The following is a 21,475-nucleotide window of genomic DNA, read 5'->3' as shown; positions in this document are numbered from 1 at the left end:
GGGGGGGGGGGGGGGGGACAGGCAGAAGCACATGGAGAGAGGCCCCGAGGGAAAGGGGTTTAACACATCATCCCTCCCAGCACCCGGGGCTGCCCTCGGGCTCCTCCGCACAGCCCTGCAAGCCTGACCTCTTCCCACTGCTCTGCACTCCTCTCAGGAGGTGCTGCCCTCCGGCCTCCCCCACCGGCCTCCCGCCTCCCCCACCGCCCTCCTGCCTTCCCCACCGGCCTCCGGCCTCACCCACCGGCCTCCAGCCTCACCCATCGCCCTCCGGCCTCACCCACCAGCCTCCGACCGTGCTGCTCTCCTCCCCAACCTGCCCAGCTCTCCCTGCTTAGGACCCTTGTCCCTTCACCCCTGATCTTTGCCTCCTCACCACTGAGGCCTCCCTGAACCCCCCCCACACACACACATACTGATCCCAGGTCCCTTAGCAGGGTGGGCCTGGCATTTGAGGTGGGAGTCTCTGGAGGGCCTATGGCCCCTGGGGCTGGAAGCTGGAGTAGCCCCCCTCACTGAGACAACCAAAGCGCCTCCCACATTCCCAGCGCTCACTCTGTTGCTTTCTTCATTGCTCGGAACGGTAACTGCAGTTGTCTTTTCTGTCTCTTTCTTATCTCCCGCCCCCTCACTACGCCATACCATGCAGCAGCCGCCTTGTCTTAGCTAGGAACAGGACTGCACACAGTGGGCAAGCCCTCCTAGGTCGCTAACAGCTTCTCCCCATTTGCCAGGTGAGAACGTGGAGTCAGAGAGAGATACGAGGATATAACATCACACAGGATCAGAAACCCAGGGCTCCTCTCCTCTCCGCCAGCCCCACGTGGGGTGAATGAATGGAGCTCTTACCACCCCCACGTGCTGCAGGTAACTGAGTGGTGGAGGCTGGGGGTGGGCGTCTGGGGAGCTTTCCCTAGTTTTTCAATCTTTTTTAAAAAAATTTTCATTGATTTCAGAGAGGAAGGGAGGGAGAGACACATCAATGATGGGAGAATCACTGACTGGCTGCCTCCTGCACACCCCCTACTGGGGATAGAGCCGGCAGCCCAGGCATGTGCCAATCAAACGGTGACCTCCTGGTTTATAGGTCGATGCTCACCACTGAACCACACCAGCCGGGCAGTGTTTCCATATTGAATCATGGCCTTTAAGGCTGAAACCCTTCTCCCCTCTACCCTGGGACCTAACAGACCAGGCCACAGCACTGGGTGGTCTCCCAGGCCCTGGGTAGTCCCCCAGGCACTCTGCAAGTCCACATGATCCCTCTAGGGCTGGGACCCTGGCAGCCCTCTTCTCCCCGCCATGGGCACATGGGGATCAGAGCACGTGGGGATGTGGGTGCAGATTGAAGGTGAACAATGTCAGGCCCCCGCACCTGGCCTCAGCCAGTCAGTGTGGGTGACAGAGACGGAGGGGCAGGAAGGGCTGCAGGCTGACAGGTGGGTGTGAATCCTCCGTCGAGGGCTACGGGCTAGTTCACGGGGAAAATGGGGAGGCGTCAGACTGTCTGGGTCCAAATCCTCCTCTGCCTGAATCACCAGCCTCTGCCTGGTCGCGTTCACCCGTGAAACAGGAGGCTCGTGGTGCCTGCACCTCGGGCCTGACTGCAGATGCCAGGGGCCTGACTGTGACGAGAAGCCACACTGAGATGCGTAAGTTCTACCCCCTCGAGTCAGACTGAGTATCTGAGCCAGTCAGGGGGTCAGGGGAGGGAGGAAGTGAAGACAGCCTGGAGGTAAGGAGAGATTTTGTAGCAGCTCACCCCATGTCTAACCACAAAGCCCATCCCAGCCAACACGAAGCAGAGAGAGAAGAGGGGCGAGACATCTGGGCACCGGGGAGATGGGAGGCGCAGGGTCCCGCTCCGTGGGCCGCAGACTTGGGCGGGTACGACAGCCCTTTGGAGCTTACTAACCAGGAATATTCCTGGGCAGTGGCCCCCCTGGGGGATTCCGTGGGTCTGGGGAGGGTCCGAGAAGCTGCCACGTGTACAAGCAGCTCAGCCGAGCGGGGGGTGCGGGGTCCTGGCCGCCCTGAGAGAAGGGATGCTCTAAAGAGAAGAGCGTGGGCTCGGGCGGTGGGAGACACGGATTCCACTCCACCACCCGTGTGACCTGCCGGTGGCACCCGGGAAATCCCTGAGCCGTCGGGCCTCAGCTTCACGTAAAACGAGAACGGTATCAGTGAACGCTGCAGGCTGCCAGGAGGATCAGAGCAGGTAGCGCCCTTGAGAAGGCTTTGGCCTGGCCAAGAATTCTCCACAACGGCCACATCTGCCTGTTCCCCAGCACCCAGTGAGGTGCCCGGGCCCTGGCAGGTGTCTGGAAATGAGCTACTCAGGTCAGCATTTCTAAGCTCCTATTCATCCAACGATTTCCTTGCCCTCTAGGAACTCACAGTGGGAGAGGCAAATTTTAAGTGACAAAGCAGTATGACAGGTGCTGTACCCATGGTTAGCCCTGGGGTGATGGGAACAGAGAGAGGAGGCCAATCTACCCAGGAACTCGGGCTTCACAGTAAATGTGTATTGAACGTCGGGTGTGTGAGCCAGTGGCACAACCTCTGTGTGATGCACTGTACAGGGAGGGGCAGAGGGCAGACCTCAGCCACCCCCTGCCCCCCGCCCTGTGAGGAAGAGGAGGGAGTGGGAAGGGGCTGGCTGAGAGGAGACGAGTCAGGAGCCCTGGTTTTCTGATCCTGAGTGGTGTTAAGTCCTCTGTGACTCAGTTTTCTCATCTGGCAAATGGGGAGAAACTATTACCTGTCTAACTGACTCACGCATTCCTACTGGAGACAAATGAGATAAAAAGGGCTTTCTGTGACTGGCTGAACGATGGCCGGCCACTGCCTGGGGCTGGTCGTCAGGGACACTTACGTGCTGACTGCTTAAACCCCTTGGCAGAGTGGACGATGACATGAAGGAAGCCATAGAGCCCTGGAGACTCGTCGTCTGCAAGAGAGAAAAGCCCCAGGGTCAGGGGTGGTGAGAGGCTCCTCTGTTTCATCCCGTCCTCACCCCAGACTGGCTGGGAGGCGGAAAGGGTGGGAGATGCAGCCTAAGCCCAGGGCTGAGAGCACCCCCTGGTGGCCGGATGAAGAAGCTTCCATTCCTCACTACTTCCAGGACCCTGAGCTGGGGGTGCCCCTTCTCCCTCTACTCGGCCTGGGAGGCCAGTCCACACATTCCCTGGGGGCACCTTCCCTCTCCCTCCAAGTCCTGCTACCCTGTGACCGCCCTTCTCAGCCTCGCCTTTCAAAGTAAAAATTAACCAACATAAGTCACCCTGTGCCAATGCGAGAGAAGGTCCATCTCTGCCTCCTCGCTGGAACACAGGGGCAGATACCCCCATAGGTGGAGGACAGCCTGCCTTCAAAACCCCTTTCCAGCACCCACGGGCAGTCAGATCCTACCCACCCCAGGCAGTGACCAGCCCCGATCTCAGGTCTGCTCAAAAACCTCCCACAGGCTCCTGGGCTTGAACAACAAATTCCCTTGCTTGGCATTCAAGGCCTTTCAAGAGCTAATCTCTGGAAACTTCTGGCTTATTTGTTATACACTATTCTAAGCCACCTCCATTTCCTCCTGTCCCCACTCCCCACCCATGCTTGTCTTTTGCTTCCATTATCTGACGACCAGTGTCCCAGAATCTTCTCTTAAGCCAGAGGGGGGTGGGGGTGGGGCAGGGAGGAGTTGGGGCCATCTGGGAAGAGACAACCCCTGTTTGAGCTTCCTGTGCTCCTGGCCACAGAGTCGTCCCAGCCCACCTGAGCAGGGATCAGCCATTTGTAGCCGAGTGTCTGTGGGTCCTTGTGCACAGCCCCAGCACTATCCTGGGGGAGTAGATCTGCTGATTGGGCAATGTTGGGTTCCAGATCTTACCATCTTTATTGCTGGTGACAGGAATGTTGTGTACAGTCCTAAGTTTGAAACAGGATCCTGTGAGCACCTGGAGCTCCACTGAGCTCAGGACAAAGGCCTGGAGATCTGCAGGAGGAGAGGGAGGGAGGGAGAGAGGGAGGAACATCGTCATGGGTCCACTAGGACCTGCTGCTCTCTTTGGGGGCTGTTGCAGGGAAAAACCTTAATTCTAGGGGCAGAGTTGGTCATTGGGAAAAAAAGGAAAGACTGTGAACCCTCACAGGGGAATAGTTGTGGATGCTGCCAGGGGGGTAAGAACAGGAGAGTCTAACTGCAGAGGTTCATGTATGTGTGTATGGGAGAGGGATGGGGACAGGGAGGGTGGCGGGGCAATCCTCGACTCTGGGGCGACTCCTATTGCTAATTCATTCTATGCCTTAAGCCAGTGGTTCTCAACCTTCCTAATGCCGCGACCCTTTAATACAGTTCCTCATGTTGTGGTGACCCCCAGCCATAAACTTATTTTCGCTGCTACTTCATAACTGTAATTTTGCTACTGTTATGAATCGTCATGTAAATATCTGATATGCAGGATGTATTTTCATTGTTACAAATGGAACATAATTAAAGCGTAGTGATTAATCACAAAAACAGTATGTAATTATATACGTGTTTTCCGATGGTCTTAGGCGACCCCTGTGAAAGGGTCATTCAACCCCCAGAGGGGTCGCGACCCACAGGTTGAGAACCGCTGCCTTAAACAAATCACCAATTCTTTGGGCCTCAGTTGTTCAGAAACATCAGTGAAGTGCCACCTGCCTTGGCACTTTGGAGTGGCTGTGAGGGCTGAAGGGGAGGCATGGGACTGGAGGTGCTGGGGAATACAAACGGCCCACGGTTGCCATGGACCCCTCGGGGCAGAGTGGGTGGGACGTTACCCTTCTTCTGCAGTTTCTGAATCGCTTCTCTCCACTCTGACCTTTCATAGTCCGAGGACAGTAGGAACAGGTAGCTCTGAAGAGAGGAGATGACAACTCAGTGGGCGGCCATGGTCAGACACGCACGTTCTTGTAGCCCAGGGCTCCAGCGAAGCTCCCTCTTACCCAGGGACCCCCAGGCTTGGAGGGGGCAGCTGGGAGGGGCCTCCTTCCTGGGCAGCCCAGTGACAGAAGTGGCAGTGCCAATGATGGCCAGCAGAGGGCACTAGCTCCACACCACTGGGGAGAGGGAGTCCAGGGCCGGAGCCTGGCAGCCTCCTTGAGAATTGGGGGCTGAAGTCCCTGATCCCCACAGGTCAGGGCTGGGAGCCACAGTGGGCAGCCCTGTAGGGAGGAAGGGGCTGTCTCTGTCCCATCCCCACCCTTCCTGACCTTTCCGTTCCGATTGTGGATCCGAAATGGGATGGTGGGGGAATTGAGCAGCAGCAAGAACTCGTTTTCAAACATCTTCTTCTTCAGGCGCTCGATGGCCCGGCTCTGGCCCTTGTTGGCTTTCTGCGGGGACGGGGGCAGAGATGGTTCCCCTCACACTCAGACTCCATGTCTCACTCAGCGGCTCTAGCACCCCTCCCCCATGTGTGTTCATCAGATTATTTTTTCTTTTTCAATACTTTATGATGCTTTGACATCACGGGAGGATTCCTGGCCACGGAGAAAACTGTTCCTCCCGGATCATGCTAATTCCTAACACAGTCAATGACTCCTCTGTGAGCATATCTTTCAAATGCAAACCAGCTAACCCTGAGGCCTACCCCCAACCACCTCCTCTCTCTCTCTCTCCTTTTTAAAAAATAAAACATGTTTTCATTGATTTCAAACAGAGGAAGGGAGGGAGAGAAACATCAATGATGAGAACCATTGACTGGCTGCCTCCTGTGTGCCCCCTACTGGGGAATCGAGCCACAACCTGGGCATGTGCCCTGACCAGGAATCGAACCATGACCTCCTGGTTCATGGGTCAACATTCAACCACTGAGCCACACTAGCTGGGCTCATGTATCTCTCACATGTCATTCCCCTGCCCGCATCACGTAGGACCAGGTGCCAGATAACTAGGGGCAGCTCCTACAGCCCAGCGCCTCCAACATTATCCACACTAGCCAGGCCTAGGCTGTTTCCTGCCCGGCCTTCCTTCCCCTCGGGAAGCTCAACACAGGCTTTGGGCCACGTTTTTTCACGCTCCTTCTGCCTCCTGACCAAACCTGGTGCTTTCCCACGAGGCCCTGGTGTTGTGGCCTCTCTCATGGACACTGTAATTAATAAAGATCGTCCTTCCGTCGCATTAGCCTCTTCATTCACCCTATAAATTAAACCGCAGGTACCACCAAGGTACGCTGCATCGAAACCTCAGACGCCGTTCAGCACAAAGCCCTAATTCCTGGCTTCTGCACGGGGCCTGCCAGGGCTGGGTCCCCACCTCCATGCCCTGCCTGATATCCCACAACGCCCCACCCTGCACCCTCCACCTCAGCCTCAGGGTGCTGTTCCCTGTTCCCTGGCGAGCCATTTCCTCTAGTCGACCCCTTCCCTTTATTAACTACCCTTATGCTTAAGTCTTGCTTTCAGTGCCATCCTCAAACTCCACAGTTGAAATTTGTTTCTGCAGCATTTTTTTTTACCCACTAGACTAGCAAAACGGCAACAAGGCTCCCAGCCAGTGTTGTCACCGTGACTCTCACATGCTGTTGGTGGGAACATAATCGGATGCGACCTGCTCAGAGGTACAACGGGCCATCAAATGCACAAGCCCCTTGCCCCAGACATCGCCCTTGCAGGGGCTCTACCAGAGAGAAGAAACAGGAGTGTGGTGATGCTTACTGCAGACTTGCCTGCAAAGAATCAAGAGCCAGAAACACTCTAAATACCCAAATACGTGGTTATGCAATCAAGCAACAGAATAGGATGCAGCTGTTAGGAAGGCCGTGACAGGCCCAGAGAGCTCTAAGGTGCACTGTTAGGTGAAACACTTACATGGCAAAACAGCACCTGTACCCTAGTCTCATTACAATACACACAGGCGTGCTGTGCATGCCAGCATAAGCACAGACTAGCAGAATGCACCTCAAATTGCTAACAATGGGGCTGGGCGATGATCAGTGGTATTCTACACACTCTGGTATTGTGACCTGTCCCTGTAAGAAGCCAGGGTTGCCTAAGTTCAAAACATGTTATTAAAGAAGTAAATATTTTGCCCTGGGCGGTGTGGCTCAGTTGGTTGACCATCGTCCCATTCACTGAGAGGTTGCGGGTTCGATTTCCAGTCAGGGCACATGCCCGAGCTGCAGGCTTAATCCCCAGTAGGGGGTATGCAGGAGGCAGCCAATTGATGTTTCTCTCACACTCTCTCTCTCTCTAAAAATAAATAAAAACACATTTTTTTAAAAAGTAAATCTGTTTTTTCTGTGACTCAGAGAACGACTTTGTTGTGCCTCGCCACTGACTCCTATCACGTGTGTCACATGAGGTCATGATGGGCGTATCCATCTCCTCCTCTGTGAGGAACGCTGGGCGGCGTCTGGCACAGCCCTGCAGCCAGCAGCCAGCGGAGCTCAGGCAGCACTGACTGAGCAGAAGGCCACACCTACACACCTGGGGCAGGAGCGCAGGCACAAAGCCTGCTGGCTCCCAGGACCAGGTGAGGAACAGGCCGGCCTGCAGGATGCCCCTGGGTGGGGATGGTGGGCAGTGCAAGACGGAAACAGGCTCCACTGAGGCGGTCGAGCCTGGCCATTCAGAGGGAGGACACGTGTGCTGGTCAGGCTGCTCCCTCTGGATGGATGCTCCCCGGTCAGACCCTCAGTCCCAGTGCCCCTGGGGCTTCTCCCCTGTTCAAGGAGAGGTGTCTGAGCTGAAAGGACCCTCAGAGGCCATCTGCTCTGTATTCCCCAACAATCCTTCAGGAAGCAACGATTTATGAGGTGTCAAGGACTAGGAACATAACTGAATTAAGAGAGTCTCTCGCTAGAATTCAAAGCCTACTGAGTGAGGGAAAGCAGTACCTATAAAGCAAAGCAAAGAGGCAAACATCAGGAACCAGGAAGTCAGGCACCCAACCCAAACTGCAGTGGGTGGCTATCAGGGAAGGCTCCCCGGAGGAGGTGAGGCCCCAGCAGAGCCTGGATGGGTGAGGAAGAGACCAGGCCAACCAAACAAGCCCCTCCATGCCCCGCCTGCCATTTATGGGGAAGTCTCCTCCTGGGTGCTTTCAAATACACGAATTTAAGGCTGCATTTTCCTGAAAATAGCCCTGTGGCTACATCCATGGGTTCTGACATGTGGTGCGCTCATGTTCCTGCAGTTCTAAACAATCTGCAGTTGCAATTTTGATTTCCTCTGTACCCTGAGAGTTTTAGCTTTCTAGGCTTACCCTTAAATACATTCTAATTGTTGATTTCTAGTTTTACTGCACTGTGATCTGTGAACATAACTGGTATGCTACCAATTTTTTTATTTTTTATTGACATTTCTGTCTCAGCAATCTCCTCCAATCTGGGACAGTTTCTCACCTTTTTTTTTTTCTTGCATGGCCTTGACATTTTTTGAAGATTCTGGCCAGTTATTCTGTATTTTGAATTTTTCTAACACATCCTTGTGATTTAATTCATGCATTTTTTCAAGAATACTACAGCCCAGCCAGTGAATGAGTTTGCCGACCACTGACCTATGAATCCGGAGGTCATGGTTTGATTCTCAGCCAGGGCACAGGCTGTGTTGTGGGCTCGATCCCCAGTGTGGGGGGTGTAGGAGGCAGCCAATCCATGATTCTCTCTCATCATAGGTGTTTCTCTCTCTCTCTCCCGCTCCCTCCTTTCCTCTCTGAAATCAATAACAATACATTTTAAAAAGTTAAAATAAAAATTGAGATTTCACTTGCAGCCTAATACATGTTAAGTGTTTGTGAACGTTTCCACTGTGTTTGGCAAGAATCTCAATTCTCTGTCAGGGCGCAAGCTTCTGTGCATTTTTAGACCAAGTGCGTGAACTGATATTCAAGGCCCTTCGCTCCTTCGTTTTCGCCTCCTTGATCTGTCAGTTTCTGAGGCTTCCCAGGTCCTTTCTTTCGTACACGTCCTGCTTTCCCTTAAGGCGGCCTTCTCCTCTTGCTTCCCTTTTCTAGTGTTTGATACACACTGTTCTCTGGGAAATTTCCCGTAATTAGCCCCACTAAATTCTGAGCGCTGACTCCTTGGCGGCCGGCCTCCACCTGCTCAGTGCTCATCTGCCACCATCAAAGTCCTTCCCTAAGCATTGTGCTTGAGGCCTCCTACTCTTTCATCTTCCCTCCTTATCAGGCTCCCAACCCTTACAACTTCCCCTGCTCGCACCTCTCCTCGCACACCCAGTTCAAAGGGCCCCCAATAAAAACAGCCAACTTCCTGTCCCAGCTCAGACCCAGGCTCTCTGCTCACCTCCTTCTGGATCTCACTCTTGAGGGCGGAGATCTTCATCTTCATGTCCTCCAGCTCGTGGTCTGGGAAGGGGTGCACGTGGGGACTGGCCTCCGACTCCTCGGGGGACGGAAACACGAGGTCGGCCAGAGGGATGTACCATTTGCAGTCATATTGCTGGTGTTTCCTGCACACAAGCCGGAGGAAGGCATGAGCCAGAAGGAACTTGGCTCTTTGAGCCTGAACGGCTGGACCCAAAAACCTCCGAGAAACGTTTGCCGAGAACTCGTCACAGGCAAAAGCGATCCATTGTCCCCAAGGAGCCCAATCAGGAACCACGCACGGGGAGGAGGAACAGGCTTCCGGGGCAGGCAGCATCCCAAACCTCACACAACTATTGCCCGCTCCACACTCCCCCCTCCCTGACAGCCTGTGTGTACTTAGCTCACACTCACTACCCTTTAGGCTAGAGATGGAATATCAATGTTATTCTGAATGCCCACTCTGATCCATAGAGGTCCCAGGGGGTACCAGGTGGAGGATTATAAAGCCACGCTCAAGCCCGGTGTGCAACAGTGCACTGGCTCACTAGTAATGTCCGCCACGGGCAAAGGGCTGAAGGCATTTGTGTGTTTGCCCAGGACGGCCATCTCTGCTTTAGAGTAATCTCAGGTCTCGTGCCAGGGAGTCAGCCCCTTAACTGAAGCTCATGACAACCTCTCCTCCTCTCACCCACCCCAGAGCTGAGGTTTGCACCTCTCATCCTGGTCCCTTAGTGTTGCTCACTGTCTAGCCCGTTGACTGACTGTGAGGGAGCGTACTCAGCACACAGTAGGGGAAAGACGGTGGGGTGAATACTGAACAACCTTCTCTGCTTGTGGCGCAGAGGGGACCCATCTCACTAGGTACAGAGATGGAGGTAAGGTGGACACAGGCTTCCAGGCTGGAGTGAGGTTCAAATCCCATCTCCTCCACTCGCAGGTGTGCGACCTTGGGCAGCTTCTGTAACTACCCTGAGTCTTTTCTGTCCGTGAGATGCGGACAATAATACCTACTGTATAGAGTTGTTGGGACGATGAGAAATAATATATTCAAAGCATTTGTCATGACACCTGGCGGGGCAGAACCACTCCACAAAAATGACAGCAGCGGATTGAATGACTATTCACTGACTCGTAGTTAGCAAAAATGTAGAGCTGTCCGCTAAAAGAAGAATGCTGAAGGAAATCACGGCATATCCACTCGTAACATCACGCAGGAAAGTGAGACGATGATTACGGAGATTAGGCAGCCACAGGGAAAATGCTTATGACGTGAAATGGAGAACGCAGAGCCCCAAATTGGGTATTCACTCTGATTACAAGTATATGAAAAAACATAAGGACATTAAAAAAAACAAAACCGAAAGGAAATACAGCAGCAGGAGACTGATGCTTATGTTCGGATGGGTGATGGGTTTTTTTGTCTGTAATCTGGTTATATTATCTTTACAATTAAAAACAATTTATTTTTAGAAAAAGGCTATGCAGTAAAATGGAATTAATTAATATGTTTTTAAAAGGAAAAACTATGTAGATTGCCCCAGCTTGTTAAAGGAGTTCTACAGGGGGCAGCAGGATGGGTCTAGTTCAGTGATGACACGCGAACTCATTTTTTTGGTTGATTTTTCTTTGTTAAATGGCACTTAAATATATAAAATAGCAAAACTATAAGTCTTTGTTTTACTACGGTTGCAAAGATCAAAAAATTTCTCTATGTGACACGGCACCAGAGTTAAGTTAGGGTTTTTCAAAATGCTGACACGCCGGGCTCAAAAGGTTCGCCATCACTGGTCCAGTTCCTCCCCAGCTTCGCACCCTGGCCTCACAGACTCACCCCGCAGACGTCTTCTTTAGCTTGGCGCACAGTAGGACGTCTGTGAAGAGGAAGACGTGCCGCAGCTTCCGGGAGCCCTCCGACACCTCCACCAGGAAGCCGTCCTTCACCAGCTGCCGTGTCTGAGGGAAATGCACACCCGCCCGCCTGCTCAGGGGGGGTCAGCCCAGGGCCCAGCAGGCACTAGGGGCGCCATCCAGCAGGGGGCAGGCGGGGGCTGCAGGGAGGGGCCGCAGTGCCTGGTGGTCACATGGGCATGGCTTGAATCTAGACTCTGCCACTTCCCAGCTGAGATCTCGGGCGAGTCCCCTGACCTCTCTTAATGTCAGTTAAGCCGAGGGATGATGATGTCAGCCCATAAGGAAGGAATCATCAAAACCGGTTTATGCAAAATGGCCCCAGTGCCCAGCACATTCTGTGGATCAACAATGGTGGCTTTAGCCCTAGCCGGTTTGACTCAGTGGACAGAGCATCGGCCTGCGGACCGAAGGGTCCTGAGTTCGATTCTGGTCAAGGGCATGCACCTTGGTTTCAGGCTCCTTCCCGGCCCAGGGCCTGGTTGGGGCACGTGCAGGAGGCAACCAATCGATGTTTCTCTCACATCGGTATTTCTCTGTGTCTTTCCCTCTCTCCCATTCTTTCTAAAAATCAATGGAAAAACATCCTTGGGTGAGGATTAGAAAATGAAACGAAACCATGGCACCTTTACACTTTTCCACAGCTCTCAATAGCTCCCACCCAGATGGACCCGAGCTCCAGTGACCTAGTTCCTCTACCCTGGAGCATGAACACCCCCACCCCCACCCCACAACCCTAAGAGGTCGTTCTAGCTTCAGTCCAACTCGACCTGCAGACCCTCTCAGGGCTGCTGCTGCTACTACCTCTGAGTCCATTCTTCACCCGCCCTGGATGGATGGGCGGCCTGGCCACCCTCTGTGGGGCTGCAGCCGTGTCCTCGGGAACCTGCGGCCACCTCCCACCTGGGCGCTGACGGTCAAGAGCAGGGCTCCCGGTTTCCTCCCTGCCACCCTCAGGAACACAGAATCCTGGGGCTGTCCCCATCTGTCCCCGCCTTCCGTCGGCTGTACACCACGTGAGCTACCCGTGCTACCACATGAGGTGAGCCTGTGGAAGGACACCCTCGGGACGATCTGACCCTGCCCGTGCTGTGAGCCCTCCGCAGAGCTTTCCCTCCCCGAGTCAAACAAGCCAGTGCTGCTCCCGGGTTTGCAAACCAGGGCTGGGAGCTGTGCACGGGACAGCCATTAGTCACTCTCTAGATCCTGTCCCTTCCCCCTCCCTCCCTCCCCAGGAGACACTGGGGACTCGTAAATGTAACAAAGGAGCATAAACCCAGCCAGCCTGCACTCCTAACACCACTTCATTACCTCCTGCACGGAAGGCTGTATGTGGGCCAGGCTGCTGACCCGTGCGGTACCTGTCTCTGATGCTTCAGATTGCTTCCCTCCACTCCCCTCCCACCCCCGCCATCCTTCTGCCAAGAAGGGCCCCAGGGAACCGGAACTGCTGTGCCACTCTAGGTGCCCACCTGGGACATCCCAGTAACCTGGCTGCCTCGGCCACCTCTCCCACCAGCTTTTCCTGCTATGGGGCTCCCTCCTTAGTTTCTCCCACCTGCTCGTGCAGGCTGATCAGAGGCAGCTCGGAGCTGCCACTTCCCCAGACTCCCCGAGCTCCCCCCGACTCCCCGAGCTCCCTCAGACGGAGCCATTGCTGTCCAGGGGGCCCCTGAGGACATCATACTACCCATGAGGGGGTTGCATTCAAGAATGAGATGGGCAGAGCCCACCAAGGCCCTGGCATGGGGACATGCATGGGGCTTGCAGACAGATAATCCCCGCTGAAGAACCCAGCTCTGACATGGAGGCTAAGAGATCTTGTGCCAGACCTGGAGACACTCCCCGGCCTCAGTTTCCCCCTCTGCTGCAGTGGAGGATCATGAAGATGAATGAGACACTGGGCTTGAAGCTGTTAGCCCCGGGCCCGAAGGCCTCTCCAGGGCTGGGAATGAGGGATCAGGCTGGAGGGGCACAGGGCACAGGGCGGCGTGCCTGACAGTCAGGAGAGCAGGGGTGGGTGACCTGGCCTGCCGGGTCCTGAGCTCACCTCCCCTTTGGGGGTTGTGACAGCAGTCCGGCGGGGGTCGATGTCCTCATTGATGCTGGACAGGAAGTTCTGGGAGATGCGGAGGGCGTCCTGCAGCAGCGGGTAGTCTGGGTGGTCCACCGGCGTGTGTTTCAGCAGGTCCTGGAGAGGGTGGGGTGGTGAGATGGGGCTTAATTAGAAGACAGTGGGGAGCACTCAATTCTCACTAGAAGAGTTCCAAGGGGGGCACGCAGGGACCCACACTCAGGCCTGCAAAATCTGAACTAAAATTAGGGGCAGCAGCAGGGGTGAAGGCAGTGGTGCATCTTTATTTTGCTGAAGTCGTTACTCTTCGCCCCTGGGGTGTGGGGGAGCCAAGTGATGCCTCATCTCACCCAGCAGCTGGGAGAGACACCCATCTGACCACCCACAGCTGCTCCCAGGACACGGAGACCATCAGCCAAGGGGCAGGGCGGCAGGAAGTGCCTGCCTCCCAGGGTGCATCTGGCCAAATGCCCAGCTGAGTAGCCCCGTTATATGCAGGCCCTGGCCCGGTTGACGTGGTTTCCACAGGCCAGGCAGCCAGCAGGGGTCCAGGGACCCTCCGCCCAGCTTCCCAAATGGGCTGTTCGCAGTGACTCCAGCACCTCCCCCCTGGGCTTGGTCTCCCGTGGGTCCTGACCGGTCCCGGCTGTGCAGGGGCTGAGACTCACGTGCAGGACCAGGGTGCTCCTGGTGACGCGGTCGATGGGCTTGTAGAGCAGAGCTGTCGGGAGGGCAGGGAGGAGACGGGACAGGAAATCAGGAGCAGCTTGAGGCCTCGGGAACCAGTCTTGCTCCCCGACCCGCCTCCCTCCCCTGCATGGACACCCACCCACACTAGTGGGTTCCGCAGCAACCTGCCGCTGCACTCTCACCCCAGGCAGGCCGGCCGCACGGCAGGCGGACACATAGCCCTGGCAGCCGGGCCCCTCCCGGACACATGTCATTTCTTCCAGGACTGTCTCTAGACCTGCCCTGGCCTGACCGGGCTCAGAGTAGATGCAGGTGCTTCTCTGTACGCCCCTCCCCGGATCGCACAACTGCGTCCAGCCTTGCCCTCCAGAGCTCCAGCACACTCGGGGTCACACCTGGGACCCTGGAATGTGGGAAGGAGACACGCTGCTCCTCCAGGGAGGGCAGCTCCCCCCCCCCGGTCCAATCACTCTCAGACTCCTCTGGCCCACGGCCCGGCACCGCCAGCTGGAAATGGCAGGCTCCCTCTGACCCCCCGTCAGCCTCCTCTCTGTGGGGAGACCCATCTCCACGCACTCAAACCCCCAGATGAAACAGGCCGGGTTGAGGGAGGCGGGCCAGCTCCCCACAGAGAGGGTCTGCAAGCGGCCAGTGGCAGCTGAGGGGGCAGAGATGTCCTGAAGGAATGCCAGTGGGGCCGCTGGGAGCTCCGAAGAGACGGAAAAACGCGAGCTCAGCAGGGCCCCGCTTCGCCACACCCCCTGGTGACCAGGACACCAAGTGCGGATGGCTGGGATTCAGCAGAGACAGGTGGACGCGGCAGCTGGCCGACCAGTGCTTCCCAACGGGGCTGCCTGCTGCTCGACCAGCTGTGCCGGCCTCTCCCACACGGGGGTTCGGCCTCAGGCCTGCACCTGGAGGCCTCTGGCCATGGGGTCGTGACCTCTGTCCTCCGGCCAGGGGAGCGATGAGGCAGGATGCCGGTCTGGGGAGGAGGACCCTAGACGGGGTGCCCCAGAGGGCCAGGCTGTGACAGGGCTCAGAGCTGACGCTCAGCCCTCAAACCACCAGAGTCCCCCAAAGCCCGGGATGGAAATGGCCTGTGTGTGGCTAAGCAGACGCTTGGGGAACAGTCTGCCGGCTGTGGGGAGGACGGGCTCAGTGGTGGGTCACGGGCCTTATCTGCAGTCTTTGCTTGGCTGCCCATTCGAATCGCTGGGGAGCTCTTAAAGGACACGGCTGCCAGCCTGCCTCTCCTCACAGCCGCAGCTAAAGCCCAAACTCTGCCGGCTGGAACCTGGGGGCCGGCATTTTTTAAATCCTCACCCGAGGATTTGTTTTTATTGATTTTAGAAAGAGAGGAAAGGAAAGGAAGGGAGGGAGGAAGGGAGGGAACAAAGGAGAGAGGGAGAGATGGGGAAAGAAAGGGAGAGAGAGAGACATTGATCAGTTGCTGTCCTGAACAGGGAATGAACCCACAGCCTGGGTATGTGCCCTGACCGGGAATCGAACCGGCAACCTTTCGGTGTACAGGACGATGCTCCAACCAATGGAGGCACACCAGCCAGGGCTCAGCATTTTTAAAAAGCGCCTTTGCCAATTCCAATAGAGGAATGACTGAAAGCCACTACTTTATGCCACATACTTCCTATGACTCATTTGTAGCCCTTTCTTCATTTAGCAACGTCTAGAACCCCTCCCCATGGGCGATGGGAGCCAGAAGGGACAGGACAGGCTTGGGGTATCCCGGGACATAGGGGGAGAGCCCCATCATCAGCCCAGGGGGGACCCAGTCCTGAGGCTCTTTAGGGAATCCACCTGCGGCTTAGCTCATCCGGAGGGGAAATCACACCCTGAGTGCCCCAGAGACCCCAGAGAAAGTGCGATTTCAGCGGACACCTGCCCGGGCTGGCCTGGCGGTCGTTCAGGGAAAGCTGATAGTGCGGCGTCAGCTCCCTCGGTCCCTCGGTCGGGTCCCGGGAGGTAGAGGTTTCTGACTAAGCTCAGAGGTCTGCACAAATGGTGGGTTGGGTTTCACAGGGGTTATTAATATGCCTGTGGTCACCTCACAAGTCCACCTGGTGGGGGTGTGGAGGGAAGGGCAGCTGGCGGAAGCGAGGGGAGAGGGACGTGCAGGGAGAAGGCCCAGGGGACACAGCCACACGCGGGAGGAACCAGGGGAGGGAGAGCGGCCTGATGTCCATGCTTCCCCGGCTCCCCTACGCCTGCTTCCCCTGAGGACACAGGGCACGGAGCCCACCTTTCCCCCTTTGCCTGTCCCGCCGCCTTCCTGCCCCTGCTTCTCCCGCTCTCCCCGCTCCTCGCCATGCGGTCCTGTTCCCAGAATAGACACCGTTCACGTTGCAACACCTGCCTCTCCCCCTCCTCCAGGGAGCCTTCCCTGACCAGGGCTTTTGCAAACAAAACACACAGTGTCTAAAAGTCAGACCACTGCCACGAGCAAGCTGGCTCCCTCTAGCCTGCAGGGGACTTGGCTCTGCGTCCGATGGCACTGCCTTCTATGCACGCTTTCCTTGGATTAAAAAGGGAAGGAATTATCGCCAGCCCCATCGCACAGATGAGGAAACTTCTCCAAGGCACAGGGAAGTTAGATAACTTGCTCTTGGAAAGCTGCACCCGGAAGGAACGGGCGAGCTGGCCTCTCTTGTTGCCAAGGTGAGCCCCCTCCTTAGGGGCCTGGGCCACACATGACTTCCCTTCACACACCCCCCCCCCACACACACACACAGAATCTAGCACAGAGCCCCAAAGAGCTCAGCAAATAACCCCAAAGGCAGACATCGCCGCCGGAGGGAGCCCCAAGTTGCACAGTCTCCGTGGGACCCCCAGAGCCAGCATCCCCGGGAGGGGCCGAGAAGATTCTGAACAGTGTGCTCAGCAAGGGTGCATTCACTCCTCACTCCCCACAGTGACAACGCTGACTTCAAAGGCAGCATCGCAGGGGCCCGGAGGAACCCTGAAGTGCAGGTCCCAGGCCTGCGTCACTAAGACGAAGCTTCCTTTTGGGGAGGAAAGAGGAAGCCAAGGGCTGACCCCTCCTTTGCAGGGAGGCAGAGCTGAGATCTGACCAACTCCTAGGCCAGATCAAAAGCGCATTTTCCTCTGATCTTCAAACAGGCTAGTTCAAGTCCACGCTCCGCTCAACCCTGGCCTGTCCGAATCCGAGCTAAGGGGCCGGAGCACAGGGCAGCTTCTGCCCAGGGACCAGAATCCCCGAGGAAGCTGCCCAGGGCTGCCTCCATCATGAGCAGTCCTGGACTCAGGCCCCGGGAGAAGGCTAGGCACAGAGGTCTCTGGGAAAGAGCCCAGGACGCCCCATGGTCTCTCCTCCAGCGAACTGTACCTATACCCCCGCCCCCTTCAGCCTTTGACAAGGAGCTCCAGGTTACCACGGAGATGTGAAAGCAAAGTGACTGGGAAGAGTGCAGAGACAAAACGCCCGGTGGGAGGGAAGAGAGAGCCACGCCAACAGCGCGCCCAGCGGTAACACTGGACCCCCGGGCCCCTGCCAAAGGGCAGCCTGGGTCAGACCAAAGGGGACTCTTGCCTCCGAGAACAGGACCCAGCTTCCGCCACCTGCTTGCCTAGCCCCACTTCAGCCTCCTTAGAGCGGAGCCTGGCTGACAGCACGTGCCTGGCCCAGGGTGCCCTGGCTGAAAACACACACACAAAAAAACGGCAAAGAGGATACGTACTCCGATCCCTTCCATTGTAAGGTGAGTGAGCGACCTTCACAAAGCACTCGGCTGCCACGCCCCCTGCCCGCCAGCATTCCCTGCCACTAAGTGCCAAGACCTCAGCCCCAGGTCTCCTGTGGCCAGAAGCCCCCTCCCTCCCCGCTCTCCCCAGTGCAGCGGCTCTCCCACCGCCCTGTTCTGAGGGGAGAGACCATCTCCTCTAGGAGCATGTGCGCTCTGAGCACACAATACCCTGGCCGCTCAGCCTCCTCTCCTCTCCCTGGAAACAAAGAAACTCCCAACTTCTCACTCTCCCAGGGGCTGGCACCCTCCCCGTCCAGGGCACTGCTGTCCAGGCCATCTGTCATTCTCTGACCAGCCGCGAGGACCCTCTCCAGCCCAGGTTGCCACACCCGCGGGCAGTCTTGTCACTTTCTGTCCTCAACAGCCTCTCCAGGAAGTTGCACACAGCCTCTCAAGCTAAGCCACCAATTCCTCACAGATCTTGGGGGTGTGGGTGGGGGGTGGGGGTGGGGTGGTACCTGGACCTTCTAGCCTGGCCCCTCCATTTCTAAACCATCCCTGCCCAGAGTGGCCCCCAGACTTCAATTTCAGGCTGGAAGCTGGCCGGAACGGGGATCCAGCCACTTGCGTCCCCTCCCTTCCCTGCTGCTCCCCAAACCTTGACGGCCACATTGAAGCCCACTCCAGCCAGCCCCCCGAGGCGGGAAGACACAGCACCTCCCATGAGAGGGAGCCTGGGTTACCATAGGTGCAGTTACAGCAGAAGCGGATGATGAGCAGAATTTCCATGGCAGCCTCTGTCCCCACGGCGGGAGCCTGTGGCCATCGCTTCCCAGCTCCCACCAGCAGCCCAGCCACTCAGCCACCTTGCACGCTGCTGCTGCACAGCCTCCGGAATCAAGCAGCCGCTTCAGAGTGCTCCTCTAGCAAGGGGGAGGGAGGAGAGGGGAGGGGAGCGTTCCTAAGGAGGAGCACGTTTGTAGCTGGCTGGCTGCCGGGGACAGAGGCTGATTCCTTGTGTGCGCGCTCACACCCGCTCACACACGCACGTGCACACGCTCACACAAGCAGGGCACCATCGTCCACAAAGCCAGACAAAGGACGGCGACTGTTAACCAGCCTGTCCCCCCACGCACCTTCCATAGTGACCGACGTGTGGCTGTCCTTGGAGTCCTTGGGGCCTTTCACTTTGAGTTCCTGCCAAACAGAGGAGAAGGAATCACTGCTGGCCCATCCCGAGCCTGCCCGCCGCTGTGCGTGAGCATGGCGCGAGAAGGATCCCACACCCGGGGTACAAAGCGTAGGAGACACACAGACCGTAGGAGACACACAGACCGTAGGAGACACACAGACCAACAGGCGAGAGCCTCCCACTGCCTGGCTGTCACCTGGATGCCCTGTGCACACCCACGGTCCCCGGGAGCCTCGTGGAGGCAGCAGCAGGGTGTGGGCAGGGGGGGCGCTAGGTAACAGACTGGATTTCCATAACGGGTGCTCCTCGGACCTGTCCCCAAACCCCGCCCTGCAACGTCCAGAGAATGAGTGGTGGCAGGAGCAGGGCCCCGCCCCAACCCAGCCCACACTTAGGGGTGCACACATCAGCCCAGGGCACACGGGGTTTGTGTGGACAAGCAGCTGGCACACCAGCTGCTCCTGGGGGCATGAGCAGCTCTTGGGAGAAGGAGTGAGGGGTCCCACACATCTGCACAGAACAGGGGGGACACCGGGGCCAAGAGGCTGAGTCCCCCAGGCAGTCCAAGCTCCATCTTACCCTTATGGGGGGACACTCCCCACCCTCTGGAGCCTGTGCTAGGCCTGAGAGAGGAAACTGCAAGGAAGGAGGAGCCAACACCCCCTGGGTCCCCTGCAAAGTGACCGGAGGTGAGGGCTGGAGACAGACTCCCCGGCAGCTTATCGGAGCCAAACCTCTTTATCTGCCCTTAGAGAGGCCCCGTTCCAGCCCTGGCTAAGGGGCCAGTGTGGCCTGTAACTGGAGCCGAAATGCAATCCCCACTTCCAGGGCTGAGTGCACAGAGGGGGGCCTCCAATGGGAGGGTTAGGGGGGGAGGCGGGAGAGAGGTGAGGCCAAGGTCAGGCACCCGGTGATACTGCCCGCTCTGCCTGGGGGAAGGAGATGCCCAGACAGAGGGAGAAGGGGGTACCCCGCTCCTCAAGGCCGTCTCTGGCTTGAGTCTGGATTCCCAGCTTTAGGAATTTTCCTCGGGCCCCCCACTTCAGGGCAGCCCAGAGGTATGAAGCCACTCGCTGCCGTGGAGAGAGAAGGGCCTGATTGCAGTAATTAAGTGTCAGCGCCAGTGTCAGCATGAGCCAGGGTGAGAAGCCACGGACCTGGCTCTGCCCTTGGGCCAGCAGGCTTCGAGAGGGGCCTGCGGGTGAGCACAGGGCTTCTGCCAACCACAGAGGATGGGCAGTCAACCCAGGCTAAGAGGAGGCCCCCTGTGGGCCATATAGGGCTCAGGCACCCAGGTACCCATGGCAGGCCTCTCTGGGGTGCGGGGGGCGGGGGTGGGGGGGGTTGTGTCCAGTTTGTTCCCAGGAAGAACTGGGAGCTGTGAGGGGAAGCACCGTGTCTCCAGCCTCGTGGCTCAGCACAGAGGGACTTCCCTACGCCCCGCTGCGTCTTTTGAGGCTCAGGGTGACTCACCTGACCCCTGGGTTTGGGAGAAGAAACTGAGCTCAGCCCTCCTGCTGCCCCCGGTAGCTGGGTGCAACAAGCCCAAGGTGGCCACCGATCCAAGCGCCCATGTTTCCAATCCGGCTTTTACTGGTGACCAATTTCACATTTTCACCTCCCACCGTCTGACTCTTGTGCTGCCTCTAGGTCAGTTTCAAACTTGTAACCCATAACTCCAGACTTTTCATGAACTATGCTGCGTCTCACCAGCGTTCCTGGCATCAGAGCCGAGACGAGAAAGCAAAGGGTCCCCAGGGGACTGTGAGGCAGGGCCTCCAAACTGCAGACGGAGCGCCCCATCCCTGAGACCCGAGGTCCTCTAGCCCCGAGCTCGGAGCTCGGCCTGCGAGGCCAGCGGCTTGGGGCTGTCACTGACATCTTTCTGGCTAAAAGGGTGAGCTGAGCTGTGCTCCCGAAGGCTCCGAGAGCCACCCTGCCACTTCCTGGAGAGACAGAAATGGCGATGGTGGACTATGCCACATCTTTGCCCCGCGGAGGGGAGGAGCATGGAGGGGAGGCTGAGCTGCAGCAGCAGGGACAGGCGTATGTCCAGCCAGAGCAAGCGTGTTTCAAACACGTGGCCCGCCGCCGGGAGCTCAACATGCTGGAGCTAGAGGATCTGCAACGACTTCTCCACCGACGTGGTCCGTCCTCTCTGTGTGTGGGGCTGCAAGGATCTGAAAAGACCACCTGGCCCGGGCTTCCTCCAATCCTCCTGACACAGAAATCACCCGGAAGCTTATTAAAAAGAGGCTCTTGGGCCCCACCCCAAACCTTCGGATTTGAATTTCCCGGGAAGGTGCCTGTGTCCCTGTGGTTTTTACCAAGCAAGTCTGGCATGAGGTGGAGGAATCCAGACACCTCATTCTATAGGAACAAAGGCAGGGAAGGGACTTGCTCAAGGTCACTGCCGTGTGGGAAATACTGCCTTTTTCCTTTTCCTATTTTTTTGCCTCCTCTGTTCTAACACAGAAAAACCTACAACAGAACGACAAAAAAAAATCAAACAAATTGGTGTTCTTACATGAAGAGGGTAAAGGTCAAGTGCAAGAAAGCAAATGTCAGGCTAAGTGGGACCCATCAGGGGAACCGTTCCC

General features: G+C 57.0%; 1 protein-coding gene across 1 annotated transcript in view; it reads right to left on the bottom strand.

The window, feature by feature from the left end:
- The window catches only part of ABR (active BCR-related), a 183,406-nt gene that overhangs the window by 38,273 nt on the left and 123,658 nt on the right, over positions 1–21,475 (bottom strand). The window contains exons 6-15 of the mRNA XM_015566804.1: positions 18,820–18,880; positions 13,940–13,992; positions 13,248–13,388; positions 11,121–11,242; positions 9,267–9,432; positions 5,230–5,352; positions 4,798–4,873; positions 3,881–3,985; positions 2,876–2,950; positions 129–142 (exon numbers count right to left, since the gene is read on the bottom strand). Coding sequence (XP_015422290.1) covers positions 129–142; positions 2,876–2,950; positions 3,881–3,985; positions 4,798–4,873; positions 5,230–5,352; positions 9,267–9,432; positions 11,121–11,242; positions 13,248–13,388; positions 13,940–13,992; positions 18,820–18,880 — 936 coding nt within the window. The remainder of the gene's footprint in view (positions 1–128; positions 143–2,875; positions 2,951–3,880; positions 3,986–4,797; positions 4,874–5,229; positions 5,353–9,266; positions 9,433–11,120; positions 11,243–13,247; positions 13,389–13,939; positions 13,993–18,819; positions 18,881–21,475) is intronic.

The sequence above is a fragment of the Myotis davidii genome, unplaced genomic scaffold, assembly GCF_000327345.1.
Source record: "Myotis davidii unplaced genomic scaffold, ASM32734v1 scaffold363, whole genome shotgun sequence".
Classification (NCBI taxonomy): domain Eukaryota; kingdom Metazoa; phylum Chordata; class Mammalia; order Chiroptera; family Vespertilionidae; genus Myotis; species Myotis davidii.
This window is presented reverse-complemented; position numbering and strand designations above follow the sequence as displayed.